Raw genomic sequence first — 21196 nt, 5'->3', positions numbered from 1 at the left:
TTACTGAAACGCATTACATGAAAAGAGATATTGCGGAAATAATCTTTATAAAAATGCATAAAGACTCCACAAATTTACAGAAAGACACAGATAATTTAAATTCAATATACGATTCGATTCTTAATATCATATACACTTTGCCCGAACAGTATACCTCTCTAGGTCACTGTTATTGTTTTGATACCAACACGGAGAATTAGTATGTATTGAATTCTCGAACGGCACACATCGTCTCTTGACCCACCACACGACTTAATTTCAACGTACCTGTGTAATAAAGTAAAGTTTTGTGGTGTATTTAAGTTGACTAATTTTCTCTATAGGTAATGTGACACATTATTATCACTTTGCTTTTATAACTATTATAGTGTCTACTCTTTATTATCATACGCGCACGATCATTTTTGCTCTCGTTTTGTTTCTTTTCGTTTATTTTGTACTTGTATGCCATTATACAATCTTAATGTTCGATACTTTATTATATTGTCACGGAAATTTATATCATTTTTAATTAGATTGATTGTAAATGTTCATTTTACACACGCCTAGGTTTATCGCGATATATGTGTAATACTATAGACATGTATTAATATTTTAATTTTTACTATCAAATTTTATTTCTAATTGTCATATTTTTATATTTAATTTAGATGTATTAATTACAGACACTTGATTGAAATTGTCGGTGTCAACAATAACACCTGAATCGTAGCCAGTCTGGTCGTTTACTTATGCTTTTTTTGATAACATGTAATAATAAAATATATATAAAATATAAAATAATATATTATGTTATATTACTGATATATAATTTAAAATATAATAGAAAGAGAGGGAGAGATTGCGTGATATTAAAGTACTATAAATGATAATGTGATAGTGTAAAGAGAGAATTCTAAATATTGCACCTTCGCGAGCGATTAATTATCGGGTTGCGGCGAAGTTTGGGCAAAGTTTATAAGCGTACGTTTCCGCTGATTTTGTTGCAGACATGAGCATCTTTATCTTTCACGGGTTTCTTTTATTATGCTTCGTCCAGGTCACGATACCGAATGTTGAGGTGCTGAATTTAGCGGAAATCGCGACAAATATAGACCTAAATTCGCCCCAAAAGTGCCGTTACAGCAGAGCTAATTCGATACTGGAAGCGCGATGCTCCAATCTAGATTTGCAGAAAATCCCTTTAGATTTGAAGACGAATATACAGGTGAGAGAGTCATTTAAATATATCTTACTTAAAATTGCAATAAAAAAATTGTCATGTATGTTTTCGCTATTAAAAAAGAATATTTTTTGCATATATCGCAAGGATCGCATAAAATAGAGAAATTCGTAACGAGTTTAAAAAATACGCGAGATTCCGTTTTATTTTTTTTTTTTTACAATAGTTATAAAATTAAGATTTTTAAATTAAAAATAATATAATAAAGTTTACTCGAATCTAAAATTGCGGTTATGGGAGTAGGTGAGATTGTTATTTAAATATATCTTACTTAAAATTGCAATTAGAGAATTTATTATATCCTTTTCTATTATAAATTAATATTTTCTGCATATATAGCAACGATCTTTTTTCATCTTATCTACAATTTGCATAAAACGGAGGAATTTGTACGTAACGAGTTCTAGAAATCCGGGAAACTTTGTTTTATTTGTTTTTAAATATAGAAAATTAAGATTTATAAATTAAAAACAATATAATAAAATTTTTAATATTATTATTAAATAAAAGTTTCTATTAAAAATAATTCTCCATGTAAGATTCATATCATATATTTGATCTTGGATAACCGTTTACAGGTCATTTTCACTTTCTTAAATCAAGGCCCCTATTTTTCAAAGCATATTTTTGTAGCTAATTCCATTTAAGAAATTGAAGCTAACCTTCATGTGATCTTCAAGCGGCTATTCAAGGTTAAATCAACGACACCATATTCTTCTCGGAATCAAAAATTTTCTGTATGAAGCATTTTAAAATGCATTGTTCAAAAGATATTCGCTTGGATCGATTAAAATCGCCGACCCTGTATACGTTTCATCCCTGATGACACTTCTGACGTTCCTTTTCTGTTTGCTAGGTACTGGATTTTAACAGTAATCGAGTGAGGGAACTGAAAAACGACAGTCTGCAACCTTACAATAAACTGGCCTTCATCTATCTAGGTTACAATTTAATCCGTAAAATCGAAGAGGCAGCCTTTGCTAATCAGCCTTACCTGGAGGTGCTGGATCTCACGGACAACAATTGCCGCAATCTGCCCAAGAGTCTTTTCCAATTGCCGTATCTTCGCACGCTCTACCTCAGTCACAACGAGTTCACCGATTCCGTATTCAAGGTCAATGTCACCTCGCCCCTTAGACTGCTGCACCTGACCAATAACAAGCTAAATAAGATCCCAAACATAGGTGTTCAGCCGACCCTTCTTAATCTCGATGTGTCCGATAACTTCATCACCTCAATCAGCACCGAAGATCTGGCGCCGTTCTGCTCGCTGAAGGAGCTTGATTTGATCGGGAATAGCATAAGTTTTAAAGCGGGCAGCTGCAATTGTCACACTTTCAACGCCTGGGTGAAACTGCGGAAAATCAAGATGCAGCCCAATTATCTCTACAAATGTATCAATTCACCGACTCTGAACAAGGCTTGCGCCAACGTGACATTTAGCAATCGGACGTACGAGTTATATCACGAGTGCTTGGCAATGATGCACCAGAAGATGAAGACCGAGCAGGCTCGATCGTTCTTGATACGTGTCGCTTTGTCCATCTCGGTATTCCTCTTCGTGGTGTTCGTGGCGTTGTTTTGCGTGTGCAAGCGGAACCGTAGGCAGCGCAGAAGGCAGAAGGAGCAGCTGACGGTAAATAATGACAACATGAAACTGCTCCAACAGCAACCTGACAATAATTAATGAAATATTGGTCGATAGAATGCAGAATTCTGTAAGAAGGACGTGATAAAAGTGTAAAATCCTAGTCAAAAATAATCCGTCAATTAGACATCGATTAAAAGTCCAACATATTTTATTCGATATTTCTGGCTTCTGGATGATAATTAATAACGTCTTTGTTCAAGAAGCTATATAATATATATATTTCACTCTCTCTCAGAAATTTGTAATACATTTTTAAAAAATGACAATCGTGCCAGATGTGGCATTCGAGCTATTATATAATCTTACGTTAATAATATTTATTGAACATTGCGCGAGCTGTTTTAAAGATGATCAGATACAAACTGAGGCACGTAGGTATATATTCGTTTAAATTCTCTGTAAATCCTCAGTCGATTAAACACTTTCAATAATCACAAACAAAAAAAATTTTTTATTTTTTAATTTTGTTTAATATTTAATTTCTATATATTTAAAAAAATTTTTTTAATTTTAATTTTTTTTATTTTTAATTTTTTTAATTATGCAAATTTTTAATATTATTTTTTGTAGTATGTAGAAAATTAAAAAATTATTTTATATAATCTTTTTGGTTAATTAAAAAATAAAATTAAAATATTTTAAAGTTTTTATTCTTATTTAACATAATTTTTTATATTATTAATTTTCGTAAGATAGGTTTTTACAGGGACAATACGCGAACTTAGCACCTTTTTTTACCTTCTTTTAAAAAGGTAATTTTTTTAGGGTATATTTACGTGTTTATGTCTGTATCTGATCATTATTAATACACATCGCGCAATATTCAATAAACGTAAAATTATTATAATAGCTTGAATGCTGCTTCTAGCGCGATTGCCATTTTTTGAAAAATATATTACAAATTTTTGAGAAAGAGTTTACTAGACATACATAAGTTATTCTTGTGCTATGTGGCTATAAGTATATTAATTTCCGCGAAGCTGTCTTCTTTATTGATTAATTTCATTAAAGCGTATTTTTTCATTTTTTTTCAATTCAGAGTCTTAAATAATCTCGAACAATAAGTACCATTAAAAGTCTGACGTATTTTTCTCGATATTTCCGGCTTCTGGTGATACTTATATTATATAGCCTCTTGAACACGGACTTTATGATCATCAAAAGCGTTATTAATTATCATTCAGAAATGAAGAAGACAGTTCCGTGGACATTAATATGTTTATACCCTGATAGCACAAGGGTGTCTAATTTATGTCTAGTGAATATTTGTTACTGAACATTGGGATACTCTTAAACAATCCAAATAAGGTCTATCGGGACATTCAATGAATGTTTATAAGATGTACATTAGTCACAACTTGGTACGTTCACAGAATGTCCGAAATATATCCAACTTTGAATCAATTATGGATTGATTTTAGATCTATTATGAACTGATTTAGGGTATCTTTTCAATTGTAAATTTTAATTATAAAGTTGTTATTTTTATTTTATAAAAAATACAATCATATATGTGTTAAAAAATATTTAACACAAAACAATATATATTTTTTATATTACTTTTGTACGATAAACTTTAGTACAGGAAGGACAGTCTTTTAATAGAATACTATTAATTGTGTAATACTTAATATTATATATTAATTGCTGAAAAACTTTTCTTCAGTATCAATAACTTACTTAATATAAAAATACATTTTAATGTTTGATAAAAGTTATTGTTATTGCTAATACTGAACTCTTTTAGCAGAAATTTGAAATTAATATATGACGACTTATCATGTTTATACACACAATACAAAAAATATATCTGATATATCATGTACGGATTTGCGCGTGACTTAAATATTAAAAAATAGATAATTGTATTAGTAAAATCCGTAATATTTTAACATATTTTTAACGCAAACAATCTATGTGTACAGAACAAAAATATACAAATTCTGTATAATGAATAAAGAAATAAACAATGTAAATAGGGGAAAAATACATATATATAACGAGCAATCCTGCATTTTCCTATACACCTATACTTAACGGTGGCAACTATTAGCTAGATTTTGTAAAGTGCATATGCGCGTATTATCTATAGTTAACGTAACGCGTATTATAGATAAATGCGTGTATATGCACTTTACGGAATCCAGCCATTATATTTTGTCCACTAATAAAATGCTTAAATAGTAAAAATTAAAAAACTTAAATAGTAAATAATAAATAATTGTATTAACAAAATCCGCAATATTTTAACTTTGCAAAAACTTGGCGAAAAATGTATTTAAAACTTTATGAAAAAAATTGCATTTTGACGCATTTGAAATAATATATTTTCTTCTTTTTCAAATTCTAGTATATATATCTTCCATCCAAATTTTCTCGTACACGACCGCCCCGTGGATATCTCTTTTCTTTGTCCTCCTTCTCTCTATCCCCAAGCATTTGGTCATAGTCTATGCCTGTCCACGTCGCAGTAAGCCTCGTGCGTTAGTGCATAGAATATCAATCGATTCATTAACAAAAACTCAAACTGCAAGTTGTTTTTATATCGTACGTGTTGTTATACATATTTTTATTGCTTAAATAATGATTTTGATACAGAATTTACCTTCTGAAGTTATTTTAATAATTCTGGAAAACGTAACTATTAGCTTGAAGGATGTTGAAAATTTTGGTTCCACGTGCGTGCAATTTCAACGTATATCCCATGATAAAAATCTCTGGAGAAAAAAGTATGCTGAGAGGTAAGTTCTCTTTATGTATGAACTTTTTTGTTATATTATTTATTAGATACATCGCAAAAAAGATACATTGCAAAAATTGGGCGAAAAATATATTTAAAACTTTACGAAAAAGAAGTATATTTTGAAGCAATTAAAATAATTTTCTGATATCTAATAAAGAATTTCGAAATAATTGTAAATTAAGATATCTTAAAATTAATTTATACCTAGCTTTTCAAATTTGAAAATATTTCTAGATATTGTATCGTTTTAAATATGTTTGGATCAAAATTTCTGAATAAAATTGTGCAAATTTAAAAAAAAAAATAGTTGAAATATATTATAAGGTAGGAAATTTGTTCATATTTAAAAGATTTATGAAAACTTTTAAGTTCTATAATAAACAATTTTTTAAGAACTAATTATTTGTTATATAAGAATCATTTTGAGAATATGTTTTTGTTATATTAATAATAATTTTTTGTTACATTATTGATAATTACTCGTGCAGTTGTAACAATGTAACTGTAACTAAAAAACTGAGAAAGTAATTATTTTATACAAAAAGTATATATTTTAATTAAAAAAAGATTATTAATCAAAGGCATAAAACATTCTATATTATTACCATTTAAAAAAATTAATAAATATACATCATACTTATAAACAAAAAAAGTATGTGGCTAATATATTATTCAGTCCATAGAAATTTTATATAACATTTTGATATGATGATTGATGATTCAAGCTGTATTTTCTCGTATTGTTTAATATTATAACAATCTAAACATTATTAAATATTTTATATTATCACTACATTATGCAAATGTTATATAATTAAAACCACAATCACCAAAACCACGTGAAATACTAATAACTGAACATTTGTAATGTATAACGTGTATAATATAAATATATAGGTAATATATTTATATACATACATATGTGTGTAATATAAATTATATATTTCATCGCGCTATGGCGTAATAATAAAATAAAATACACATTTCCTTACTATACATTACGCTTCATTACAACATCGCGATCAAACATAAAATATCAGTTAGTATTATATAAAACAAATGTGTTCAATTTTTTAGTATAATTTTCGAAAAATATTTAAAGTATTTTGTGTATTAAATTTTAGATGGCCTTCTGCGAAGGTACATTTCAAAAACAAAGTAGGCGTCAAATTTGATAACGCCAATATTGAAGATTTAAAAGAGGGTATGAAATGTGCAGAAGACTTGTGGCTATACGTGTCTCGTCTGCCTAAGATGTATTACTGTGGAATAATTTATTCGAATATTAACTTTGAGGATATGGAGGATACCAAATGTATGCTAGATATTAAACGATATATCTCTCTACATAAAAAAAAGAACCCTTTGAATGTATACATTTTATATGATGAACTTATTAGAAGCATATATCAGCAAAATCCACAGTATGAATAAATATATTTTAAAATATTATTAAAATTTTTAGTATGTTAATTGATTATTGTATATTAATTTTACAATATATACATTTTTCAGCCAATCCAATTTAACAAAAAGACACTACAGTATAAAAATATTTCGACATTTGAATACATATATTTTTCATAAAAAATGGGTTAAATTTGAAGAAATATGGGTTAAATATAAAGAAAGATCCGTAACAGCACAGTGTTTGAAAAATATGTTTGTCTCAATATTACAATGGTGTCATCCCGATAAATATATTACTGACTTGCTTTTCGATAAATTTATAGACAATATTGTCAAAGAAGTATTACAGTCTTTGAAAAATAAAAATTCTCTGCATCCAATATTGTCGATATCGTCTAAACATTTCTCGATTTGGAGAAATAATCATATTGATAAAAATTTTTGGAGCGAAACGCACGCAAAGTCGATTAAGTGTGAACTCGACAAAATTTTTGTAAGTTTTGATTCCTGTGAATCATGGCTGGAACCGAATCAGATAAGTACGGAACTGCTGGTACGTCAATTTTTTTACATATGATGTCTTTTATTAACTATGATGAATTAGAACTTTTTAAACTATCATAAATTTAATAATAATTTTCTATTATAATTATTTTTATTATATGATTACACTTATTGTTCTTTGACAGCCTAAAAGACACATACTATATTATAAACATATGTTGTGGGTGAATATATATATCTACGTTGCAAATAGATTGGGTTTACATGTTGTAACAACACCATCACACAAGGATGTAGCAATAGACAACGGTTTTAATCCAAAAGATATACATTTGGTTTGGCAATCCAGGTAAATATATAATTCTATCTCTGAAATTGTTTTTATTTATATTGTCTCGTATTTGTATTATACGCATTAATAATTACACGCTAATACTCCTGTGAGAAATGATGATAAAATCAACGTCGATTCGTTGTCGAATTGATGTCAAATTCGTCGAATCGATGTCGAATCGATGATTATTCGACCAATCATTTCTCACTGGAACTCACATGTATTAATATATATTTATTATTATATATATTAATTAGTTATTATATATTATACAGTCCGTTTCTAAAAAAAGCATATGAGGTACTCGCATATCTCGAAGTTTATTGTTGTTTTTTTCGCAATACTGAATGGTTCTCGATATGGGTGATATTCATAGCATTAAATGACTATTATCGCGAGGGGTATTGTTTTACAATAAAACAATGTTAAAAATAAAATAAAATAAAATAAAATAAAACCACGAATCCAAATCAGACATTGTCGCGCTCATAGCGCGCGCTTGTGTTGTCTAGTTTAAGAAAAAATTCACTGATGCCGATTTGTGTTATATTGCGACAAATTAGACAGTTGAGAGAAACCATAGACAAATATACAGAGTGAGTCATTTTAATCAATACACGTAATTTTTAAAAAATATTATTATATTGTGGTTATGTTTGTGACACAATTAAAGATATGCTTGTCCATGGATCCTCTAAAATATTTCATTTATTGCATTTAAATATAAGTCGATGTTTCAAAAATATTATTCTAAAAAATTTTCGTTTTTGCATAAGCTTAAAATTTATAAATTTCTCTAAAAGTTAGAATTATTTTTGTTATATATCTTAAATTATACAATTAAACTATTCCAAAAAATTGATGATTGAATCATGTTATATAGCTTGTTTCTCTAAAACAACAATTTTATATTATATATGTGAGCTTATATTTTGTAAATTATTAAATTGAATTTTTATTTCAATACAAACCTTTATGTGCAAAATGATTTGAAATTGAAAAGTCGATAAGATAATTTTATAATCTCATTTATAAAATTTTAGAACAATTTTTTCTTTTACAAAACTGCATCAGTAATTAATTATCTTAATTCATGTTTAAAGCTAAAATTTTATTTTATATGCAGCGTGTTCCAATAATCTTGCTACAGTCAATCATCTCGAAAATAAAGCATTTTGTACAAAAATTGAGACAAAAGTTATAGGATTTAATAAGGTCTATTTATTAACTTTATTTTTCTCTTATTTTTAATAAAAAATTTAAATTTTTTATAAATTTTAAAAAATTAAATAAATTTAATTTATACCATTAGAAAGAATATTATTTCGTACTTTCAACAAATAATATGAACAAGATTTTACTTAAAGATTTAAAAAAATAAACTTTTGGAAGGAAACCATAGATAAAAAAAATTGTTTTAAAAAAGAATGATCTGATTTTAAAAGGTATTAAAGAGAATATTAGATTAATCGATTTCTAAAGTAGAAGGATAGTTTGGATTAACGTGTATTGACTAAAAAAAGATATACATATAATCTAATTTAATATATTACATTAAACAAATAAAGTATAGAGTAAATTTTCTCTTTTGTTAAAAAAAAATTAGTTCCAAATAGATTAAAAAATTTATAATTGAATAAATATTAGCTTTTAACATCTTCATTACACTCTGATGTACATATATACATGAATTGTTCTTTATTCTTTATACAGAAATTGTACAGAAAGTACAGAATGTTTCATATTTGAATGGACAGATGACCAAGATAATTTAAAAATTTCTGACATAAAAAAATGCCGACAAGTGCCCTTTTGTCCAAACACAGTAAGTAATTATTTGTAAGTAATTATTTATATAAAATATCGATAGAGGTTTAAATTTTTAAAATAAATAAGATTGGAACTGACAATCTTTTATGCTCTATTAAAAATTAAAATCATTATATGATTTGATTATGAGAGCAGTAACGTGTGTGGGGCAACGCAAAAAAAAATTGTTTTATATACTCATCAACTCATTTAATTATTTATAATTAATCACAAAAAATTACAAAATAACAACAAACCTTTTTTTGGGCCTTCTTCAGCGCAATATTACAGATATTTAATCAGTGTAGAATTAAAATAAACGGTCGGACAAAAAGTCAAACATTGACATCACGCAACGATTGAAATCGACAAAAATTGTGTTTTTAAAAAAAATGACAGTAGGAGACACCGTTTCACGTTCGCTGTTATTTTATAATTTTTTCTGATTATTTCTAAATAATTAAATGAGTTAAATATATTTTATAAATTAAATTTCGGCTCGTATACAATTAAAATATGTGATATAATAAAAGGCCAACTTAACGAGCTTATATGATATTAATTGAAAAAATTTTTTTATTAATTTACTTCATAATATACAAAAGATAAGATAAACGTTTCGACTGCACGACAGTCTTTTTCAATATTATGCTAATATGTCAAAAATTAATTTGGTCATTTCGACCTTATTATAAATACAACATTTATGAGACTATCGTATGACGAACGCAGTACAAAATTCATGCTTGTTGGCTTGAGTTAGAGCGTCAGATTTATGTATGTCATGCTGTTATATTATGTAACGACATTTTTTGTCACGAACATAACACTTTTTTTAAAAAATTATTTCTTTTTACTTAACATAATCACAATGTGTACTTTTTTAAAAAACAAATCACAGACAGATGTCGGTGACAGATATCGATTTGTTTTTTAAAAAAGTACACATTGTGATTATGTTAAGTAAAAAGAAATAATTTTTAAAAAAAAGTGTTATGTTCGTGACAAAAAATGTCGTTACATAATATAACAGCATGACATACATAAATCTGACGCTCTAACTCAAGCCAACAAGCATGAATTTTGTACTGCGTTCGTCATACGATAGTCTCATAAATGTTGTATTTATAATAAGGTCGAAATGACCAAATTAATTTTTGACATATTAGCATGATATTGAAAAAGACTGTCGTGCAGTCGAAACGTTTATCTTATCTTTTGTATATTATGAAGTAAATTAATAAAAAAGTTTTTTCAATTAATATCATATAAGCTCGTTAAGTTGGCCTTTTATTATATCACATATTAAATGAGTTGTTAAAAATATACACAAGTTTTTCTTTACGTCGTATCATACTCGTTATTGCTCTCATAGCCAAATAATACAATAATTTTAATTATTTTAGGCTTTTACTATCTGATGTTTATAACTTTAAAACTGTACGAACATTTAATGCAGGAACGTTTGATAGAAAAGACACAATCAGCGACGTTTTCTCTTTAAAATATTTTAAGAACATTAAAATCGATGAACTTGATTGGAATAAATTAACAAAAGCATATATAATATACAACATTAGTTTTAGATTATACAATTCCAAAAATCCATCTAAATTTATTTTTTTTTTACACACATATGTTGAATTTAATCATTACATATGATATCATAAGTGGTTTTGATTCAAAATTTAATAACATTTTTTTTAAAGCTTAATTCGTCAAGGAACGAGAGGAACCTCAATTTTTTATTATACCCTCTTCCATATAATAGGATAAACAATGTATTATTACCGTTTAAGGTAAGGCAATTGAATTCACTCATTGTACATATTATAAATTAAAGACATGTATTGACATACATAATAATTTTATGTGCAAAAATTTTACTAATTATAATTATTCTTAGTTCAAATTATTATATTAATATAAATTACATAATATATATAAAAGCATCAACTGTGCTAATTTTTCAGCCAATGTTTACTTCAAATGAAGCGTTTGTCCATGAAAGATCGCCTGATCTAATATTTGCGATTGGTATGATAGTTACACATACGCATAAAATGAAAGATAATACACGAAAAGATATTACTGGTGTCATTATTGGGTGGCACAACAAATGCCACAAATGGATTCGATATAAAAACAAACGTTGTACTCCGAATGAAATTAAAAAAGAGTGTATCCAGAAATATAACATTAAAGATTGGAAATCGCAACCATACTACGTTATGTTAGTTGAAAATGACCTGTGTTATGTTCCGCAATGTACGAGAATTATATGCTTCAATATACTTTATATTTCTATATTCTATGATATTTTTATTTATATTATTTATGATATATTGTATAATAAATTTGATAATTTTTTTATCTCTACGTTTTTATTTTAGGTGCTATAACATCGACATGCGAAAAATGGATAGACAATACAGAAATTGGAAGATATTTCTGTAAATTTGAAGGCACTCATTATGTGCCAAACGAAGTACTAGAACAATATTATCCAGACGATGCCGCAGTCGTTCGCGAAATATTGAGTAGTCGTAAATAATATAATATTTTGGATGGTGCAGAAGTGTGTATGTGTGTGTTTGGTGTCTGCTATTTTAACGACGGCCTAGGTTAAAATCCAGATTAAAATTTAAAAATATTGGTCTATTTGATACCCATCTCTCAGAAGGCAATGATTGTAAAGTCATCTAGAGCATTCTGCAAAGAAAGCAGTATTTTTATAAAATTCCGCAATATATATATGTATATTTAGCTAATATTCTGAAGCTTATATTTTGACAAGGAGATAGATAATGTGTTAAAATATTTGAGATGTCCAAAAAATTACGATTAATAACATTAAAATTATTTAGAAATATTTATACACACACTTATGTATTTAATCACAACAAATAAAACATTTTTTTGGAGTTTCGAAAATAATTACTGCCTCTATTTCATGATATCGATTATATGATTTGCTGTGTGCTACTGTCGTATTTAATATATTGTATATTTTTATTTTTTGATAAACAGAAAAAATATGATTATCAGTATACAATTATTATGGCTATAAACATTATCAAAAACAAATAAATATAATTTCTACAAATTTTACAGATAATTAGAGTTTGTTGCAGAAATAGAAACAATTTAAAAATAATATTAAGAAAAAAAAATTAATAAAGTTGTAATAGAAATAACTTAGCTAGAGGCAAAAATTTCTATTATTTTAGGACGTACATAGATCATTTAGAGTTTCGTATAATGCAAACAATAGAACGAGATCTGAAGAGAGCACAAAAAAAAGAATTCTTTCTACCACTAAGGAAGCAGGTAGACCAAAATCCTTGGGCCGAGTCCAAGAAAGGTCGTTGTGGAAACTCGAGTGAAAAAAAAGACATATTATATATTATATTATACCTTATATTTTTTTGTCCTTCTCTCCCCTTCCTGAAAGAATTAGTCATTCCCAGTCTATAGCTGTGCACGACAGACAATAAAGCTTGATCTACAATGTGCTTTTTGCCATCTTGCTTTCTAGCTTCTTGGTGTTTTATTTTACCGACTAGAGTTCTTCCACCTTTATCTCAGGCAACAGGTAAAGAAGAATTGTCGTGCAGTGGGCAAAGAACACGAAATAAAACACAAAGAGCACATTGTAGATTGGTCTTAAGTCTCGTGCTCTCTACAAAGCAGAGTTAGTACATAGAATATCAATCGATTTTTAATAATTCTGAAAAATGAAAATATTAGCTTGAGAGATGTTGAGAACAGTGGGAAAAATAATTATTTTTCACACTAAGGAAGCAGGTAGACCAAAATTCCTGAGCCAAGTCCAAGAAAGATCGTTGTGGAAACTCAAGTAAAAGAAATATATACCTATTATATCTTTTTTCTTTGTCTCCTCCCTTTTCCCTTCCGAAAAGCATTTGGAGAATTCCAGTCTATGCATGGCTATCCACGATGCACTAAGCCTGGTGCGTTAGTACATAGAATATCAATCGGTTTATTAAGAAAAATTCAAACTGCAAGTTGTTTTTAAATCATACACGTGTTTGTGTTAAAAATTTATGTCCCGTAAACAATGATTAACATAACGGACTTATCTATAGAGATTATTCTAATAATTCTAAAAAGCGAAATTATTAGCTTGACGGACCTTGAGAACTTTAGTTCCACGTGCACAAAATTTCAGTGGATATCAAATGACGAAAATCTCTGGAAGAAAAAGTATGCTCAGAGGTAAGTACTTTTTATGTATGAACTGTTTTGTTATTTTACTTGATGAACACGTCGCATAAAAAGGAACTTCGCAAAAACTTGACGAAAAATGTATTTAAAACTTTGCGAAAAAGAAATACATTTTAATTTTGATATCTAATGTAGAATTTCGAAATAATTGTGAATCGAGGAATTTTAATATTAATTTATACCTAGCCTTGCAAATTCGAAAATATTTGTAGATATTGTATTGTTTTAAATATGTCTGAATCAGAATTTCTGAATAAAATTGTTGCAAACTTTAAATAAATTATAGTTGGAATACATTATGAGGTAAAAACTTTGTTCACGTTTAAAAGATTTATAAAAGCTTTTAAGTTCTATAATAAACAATTTTTTAAGAACTAATTATTTGTTATATAAAAATTATTTTAAGAATAAATTTTTGTGATATTAAGAATAACTTTTGTTACTTTATTGATAATTACTTATGCAGTTCTAATCGTTGTAATAATATAACTGTTAATAAGGTGTTTTTTCGTCCAACAATAATTCAAAAACAATCTAAAATACTAAAAAGTAATTATTTTATACAAAAAAATGTACATTTTAATTAAAGAAAGAAATATTAATCACACACATAAAATATTCTATATTATTAACATTTAAAAAAATAGATAGTAAATATATATATCATACATATAAACAAAGAAAGTATGTAGCTAATCAATTATTCAATGAATAGATATTTTATATGACATTTTGATATGATGATTGATGATTCAAGCTGGATTTTCTCGTCATATTGTTTAATATTAAAAAAATTGCGCGCGATGTATTCGTTGTTTTCTGCACGTGCCACATACATTATTTTTTAAAATGCTTGTCGCAAAAGTTCAATTTTTGATTGCTGTTTAGCGTGAAAATGCGGAAAATGGCTTATTTCTCAACGAATCAATGTATGCCTTACTTTACTAGTGCGAGAAAAGCATATCTTTATGTTTTACTTTACCGCACTACCCTTGTAGAAATTTATCACTAGTAACGCCAATTAATCACTTATTTCGAGTACCTAAAATTTTGATATATATATACTAATTTGAATACTCGTAATAACCCAGTAAACACAAAGTAACAGTTACATAACATCAATGTTATAATTTCCCACTCAATAATATAACTGTTACGTACAAGCTATGTTATATTGCGGTTATATTATTAAGTGGAAAATTATAACATTGATGTTATGTAATTGTTACTTTGTGTTCACTGGGAAGTGATTAACTACTTGAAATAAGTGATAAATAGGCGTTAATAGTGATAAATTTTTATAATGGTAGTGCGATAATATGGGTTACTATATAGTTACTTTATTACACTAGTGCATAAAAAAATCTTCTTTTTTCATAATTAATTGGTTGATAGTTTCTGTTTTATCATTTCTCGACTGATTTAACAAACTTGAACGTAACGAAATTTACGCAAAACAAAACGTCAATTCGTTATAATCTTCGTTATTCAAAAAGAATCAATAGAATAAAAGAAACGAGTGTTCAAGACCTTCCACGCCGTTAGAACTTATAGAAGCAGCTGCATCTGCCACGAAGACTTTATTACCGAAATAATCGAAAAATAAGTACATGAGTAAAAACATTATACGCGTTTTATATCAATAATTATTCAAATCTCACATTTCATTTTGGCGATACATACTATTTCTTAATTGAACTTAATTTTAATTAATTCCTTAATCTCAAATCAAACTTTCGCGATGGGCATTACAAAAATTATATTTTTTCACCGCCCTATAGTGTAATAATAAAATAAAATGCACATTTTCTTAATATACAGATAACGCTTTATTACAACATCACCATCAAACATAAAATATCAGTTGGCCGTAATAAAAAATATTATATAAAACAAAGCGTGTTCAATTTTTTAGTATGATTTTCGGAAAATAGTTAAAGTATTTTGTGTTTTAAATTTTAGATGGCCTTCTGCAAAAATACATTACAAAGACAACATGGGCGTCAAATTTGATGACGCCAATATTGAAGATTTAAAAGAAGGTATGAAATGTGTGGAAGACTTGTCGCGTTACGTTCGTATGTCTACGATGTATTACCATGATAAAAAATGTCAGAAAAATAACTATATAAAAACAAAACATATGGTAGATATTAAAGAATATATCTCTGTGCATAAAGAAAAGAACTTTTTGAATTTACACATTTTATTTGATGAACTTGTTAGAAACATATATCTGCAAGATCCACGGTAAGAATAAATGTATATTTTAATTATTATTAAATATTATTAAATATTATTAGAATTTAATTAAATATTTTAAATATTATTAAAATTTTTAGTATATATAATTGATTATTGTGTATTACTTTTCCAATAAATATGTACATTTTCCAGCCAATCAAATTTAACAGAAAGATATTACACCATAAAAATATTTCAATATTTGAATCAATATATTTTTGATTCAAAATGGGTTAAATATAAAGATAGATCCGTAACAGAACAGTGCTTGGAAGATATAGTTGTCTCAATATTACAATGGTGTCATCCCGATAAATATATTACTGACTTGCTTTTTGATAAATTCATAGACAATATTGTCAAAGAAGTATTACAGTCTTTGAAAAATAAAAATTCCCTGCATCCAATATTGTCGATATCGCCTGAACATTTCTCGACTTGGCGAAATCATTATATTAATGAAAATTATTGGAGCGAAACGCAAGCAAAATCGATTAAGTATGAACTCGATAAAATTATTGTAAATTTTGATTCTTATCAATCATGGATGGAACCGAATGAGATAAGTCTGGAATCGTTTAATCAGCTGGTATGTTAATATTTGTATATATGATGATTTTTATTATTTGTCACAAATTATAATATTTTAAAATATCATAAATGTAATAATAATTATAAATACAAATAAATATAAATAATATATAAATATAAATATAAATATAAAAAATATAAATAAATATAATAGAGGAGTAAAGAGAACAGAGATATTCAAATCTCAAATTCAAGATTGTTCCTCACTTTGTCTTAGCAAATTGCTAAGCATTAGGCTCTCGCAGCGAATATTCTTTTTATCTTGTTTTTATTATAAATCCCGTATATTAATATCATTTGATAATAATTCATTATTATAATTATTTTTATAATATGATTACACACATTTATTGTGTTTCGACAGACTAAACTAAATATACAACGTTATAAAAGTATATTGTGGGTGAATATATATATATGCGTTGCAAATAGATTGGGTTTACATGTTGTAACATCAACACACGATAAATACAATCTTTTTCCAGAACGAGCACATTTAGTTTGGCAATCCAGGTAAATATATAATTTTATCTTTGAAATTGTTTTTATTTATACTGTCTCGTATTTGTATTATACACACAAATAGTTACACGCCAATACTCACATGTATTAATACATATTTATTATTATATATATTAATTAATTATTATGTATTATACAGCCCATTTTTAGAAAAGGCATATAAAGTCGATAGTCGCATATCTCGAAATTTATTGTTGTCGCTTTTCGCAATGTTGATTGGTTCTCGATACGCGTGATATTTATAGCATTGAACGGCTATTATCGCAAGGATTATTAACAATTTGACAATAAAACAGTGTTCAAAATAAAATTAGATAAAACCATGAAATTAAATCAGACATTGTCGCGCTTGCAGCACGCGTTTGTGTTGTCTAGTTTGAAAAAAAATTTACGGGTGCCGTCTTGTTTTAAATTGCGACAAACTAAACAGTTGAGAAGAATCATAGACAATATATATCAGTAATTCATTTTAATCAATACGCGTAATTTTTTCTATGTATCATTATATTGTGGTAGTTTGTGACACAATTAAAGATATGCTTGTATATGTATCCTCTTAAATGTTTTAATTATTGCATTTAAATATAAGTCGACGTTTAAAAAATATTATTATGAAAAAAACTTTGTTTTTGCATAAAGTTAAAACTTATAAATATTTTTAAAAGTTATAATTATTTTTGCTAGTAATCTTAAATTATATAATTGTACTATTCCAAACAATTAATAACAAACTAATATTAATATAATGTTGAATTATGTTAATATAGCTTGTTTCTAAAACAACAATTTTATACTATATATGTGAGCTTATATTTCCTAAATTATTAAATTGAAATTTTATTTCAATACATATTTTTAAGTGCAGAATAATTTAAAATTGAGAAGTCCACAAGATAATTTTATAATCTTATTTATAAAATTTTAGATTAATTTCTACTTTTACAAAACAGCATCCGTAATTAATTACCTTAATTCACGTTTAAAGCTAAGATTTTATTTTATATAAAGCGTGTTCCAATAATCTTGCTACAGTCAATCATCTCGAAAATAAAGCATTTTGTACAAAAATTGAGACAAAAGTTATAGGATTTAATAAGGTCTATTTATTAACTTTATTTTTCTCTTATTTTTATTAAAAAATTTAAATTTTTTATCAATCTTTAAAAATTTAATAAATTTAATTTATACCATTAGAAAGAATATTATTTCGTACTTTCAACAAGTAATATGAACAAGATTTTACTTAAAGATTTAAAAAAATAAACTTTTGGAAGGAAACCATAGATAAAAAAAATTGTTTTAAAAAAGAATGATCTGATTTTGAAAAGTATTAAAGAGAATATTAGAGTGAATATTAGATTAATCGATTTCTAAAGTAGAAGGACAGTTTGGATTAGCGTGTATTGACTAAAAAAAGATATACATATAATCTAATCTAATATATTACATTAAACAAGTAAAGTATAGAGTAAATTTTCTCTTTTGTTAAGAAAAAATTAGTTCCAAATAGATTAAAAAATTTATAATTGTTTGAATATTAGCTTTTAACATCTTTATTACACTCTGATGTACATATATACATGAATTGTTCTTTATTCTTTATACAGAAATTGTACAGAAAGTACAGAATGTTTCATGTTTGAATGGACAGATGACCAAGATAATTTAAAAATTTCTGACATAAAAAAATGCCGACAAGTGCTCTTTTGTCCAAACATAGTAAGTAATTATTTGTAAGTAATTATTTATATAAAATATCAATAGAGGTTTAGATTTTTAAAATAAATAAGATTGGAACTGACAATCTCTTATGCTCTATTAAAAATTAAAATCATTATATGATTTGATTATAAGAGCAATAACGTGTATGGGGCAATGCGAACCTTTTTTTGGGCCTTCTTCAGCGCAATATTACAGATATTTAATCAGTGTAGAATTAAAATAAACAGTCGGACAAAAAGTCAAACATTGACATCACGCAACGATAGAAATCGACAAAAATTGTGTTCTTGAAAAAATGACAGTAGGAGACACAGTTTCACGTTCGCTGTTATTTTATAATTTTTTCTGATTAATTCTAAATAATTAAATGAGTTGTTAATAATATACACAAGTTTTCTTTACGTCGCACCATACTCGTTATTGCTCTCATAGCCAAATAATATAATAATTTTAAAAATTTTAGGCTATTACTATCTGATGTTTATAACTTCAAAACTGTACGGACATTTAATGCAGGAACGTTTGATAGAAAAGACACAATCAGCGACGTTTTCTCTGTAAAATATTTTAAGAACATCGAAATCGATAAACTTGATTCTAATAAATTGAAAAACGCATATAATATACATTAGTTTTAGATTACAGTTTCGAAAATTTATCTAAATAAATTTTTTTCATGCATTTATAATTTGAATTTAATCATTACATATGATATCATAAGTGATTTTGATTCAATAAATTATAACAATTTTTTTAAGATGTGTTCAACATTCTGTTCATGGAATACATATTTTTCATATAACCCCGCTTCTTTTACTGAGACATGTAATTACGCCTCATTATCATCAGCAGATCTGTATTATGAGGTAAGACTATTGAATTCACTCCTTGTACATATTTTAAATTAATGACACGTAACAAACTAACATACATAATAATTATACGTGTAAAATTCTTATTAATTATAATTATTTTTTATTCAAATTTTTACATTTATATGTGTGGAACTACATAATATATATATATATATATATATATATATGCGTCAATTGTACTAATTTTTCAGACATTATGTGCTCCAACTACATCGTTATGCAAAATAAGATCGCCATTTCTAAAATATGCAATTGGAATGATAGTTACACATAAGCATAAAATGCAAGATAATACACAACAAGATATTACTGGTGTCATTATTGGGTGGCAAAACCAATGCCATGATGACTTTTTTCTATATAAGCACGCATACTGTACTCCGATTGATATTAGAGATGAATATATACGGGAATATAGCATCTTCGACTGGAAATTTCAACCATATTATGTTTTGTTAGCTGAGAATAGCCTGTGTTATGTGCCACAATGTACGAGTATTATATTAAATGCTTCATTATACTTTATAATTTTATATTTTGTGACATTTTTATTTATATTATTCTATATTACATCGTATAATAAATTTGATACTTAATTTTTTATCTATACGTTTTTATTTTAGATGCTATAACATCGACATGCGAAAAATGGCTAAACAATTTAGAGACTGGAAGATATTTCTGTAAATTTGAAGGTACTCATTATGTGCCAAACAAAATGCTAGAAGAACATTATCCAGACGATGCCGCAGTCGTTTGTCAAATATTGAGTAATCGTAAAATTTAATATTTTAAGTGGTGGAAAAGTGTGCCAAACGAAAAGATGAGAAAACGTTATCCAGATGATTATGCCATAATCGTTTGCGAAATATTAAGTAAACAAAAATCACAAACGGAAAAAGGAAAGAACATTTTTTTAAAATAGCGCACATAAGAACTATGTATGTAGAGATTTGTTTTCTGACAATAGTCTTAGATCTAAAATAGATAATACGTTAAGATATTTAAAAAAACAAAAAAATGTGTATAAGAAATTTTAAAATTATTTGTAATCATGTACACACACATTTATGTATGATTTACTCTATCGATCAATAGAACGAATAAAACGTCACTCTGAAGTCTCGAAAATTATTGTTTATTATTTCATGACATCGATTGAATGTGTCGCTGTTGGCAACTGTTACATTTAATTTTTTATATTATTATATTTTTTTTCGTGATCAGGAAAAATGTTGAGTTTTGTATACAATTATTATGAATATTAACTGTTAACATGACCAAAAACATATACAAATAAAGATAATTTTGAGAAATTTTT

The 21196-nt window shown here is 26.8% G+C and overlaps 3 protein-coding genes across 3 annotated transcripts; all 3 read left to right on the top strand.

Annotated features, from left to right (window-relative positions):
• Positions 1-16: 16 nt before the first annotated feature.
• LOC114934685 (leucine-rich repeat-containing protein 3-like) lies at positions 17-4880 on the top strand. Its single transcript, XM_029307390.2, is given in 4 exon segments — positions 17-323; positions 990-1207; positions 2079-2885; positions 2887-4880. Coding segments are annotated over 3 exon segments (1092 nt in total). The 5' UTR covers positions 17-323; positions 990-991; the 3' UTR covers positions 2956-4880.
• Positions 4881-5328: 448 nt separating this feature from the next.
• On the top strand, positions 5329-20961 carry LOC114934711 (uncharacterized). The gene is made up of 8 exons (XM_029307424.2): positions 5329-5614; positions 6741-7040; positions 7132-7579; positions 7716-7879; positions 18886-18997; positions 19759-19866; positions 20067-20364; positions 20499-20961. The coding sequence occupies exons 1-8, from the start codon at positions 5457-5459 to the stop codon at positions 20660-20662; spliced, it is 1752 nt and encodes a 583-aa protein (XP_029163257.2). The 5' UTR covers positions 5329-5456; the 3' UTR covers positions 20663-20961.
• Positions 13605-17555, top strand: LOC146725269 (uncharacterized). Its single transcript, XM_085483576.1, has 3 exons — positions 13605-13912; positions 15884-16032; positions 17524-17555. The coding sequence occupies exons 1-3, from the start codon at positions 13755-13757 to the stop codon at positions 17553-17555; spliced, it is 339 nt and encodes a 112-aa protein (XP_085339702.1). The 5' UTR covers positions 13605-13754.
• Positions 20962-21196: the final 235 nt, after the last annotated feature.

Source organism: Nylanderia fulva, unplaced genomic scaffold (assembly GCF_048542155.1).
Source record: "Nylanderia fulva isolate GAGA-0341 unplaced genomic scaffold, ASM4854215v1 Scaffold10, whole genome shotgun sequence".
NCBI classification, from domain to species: domain Eukaryota; kingdom Metazoa; phylum Arthropoda; class Insecta; order Hymenoptera; family Formicidae; genus Nylanderia; species Nylanderia fulva.
The sequence above is the reverse complement of the archived record's forward strand: the minus strand, read 5'-3'. Positions and strand labels throughout refer to the sequence as shown.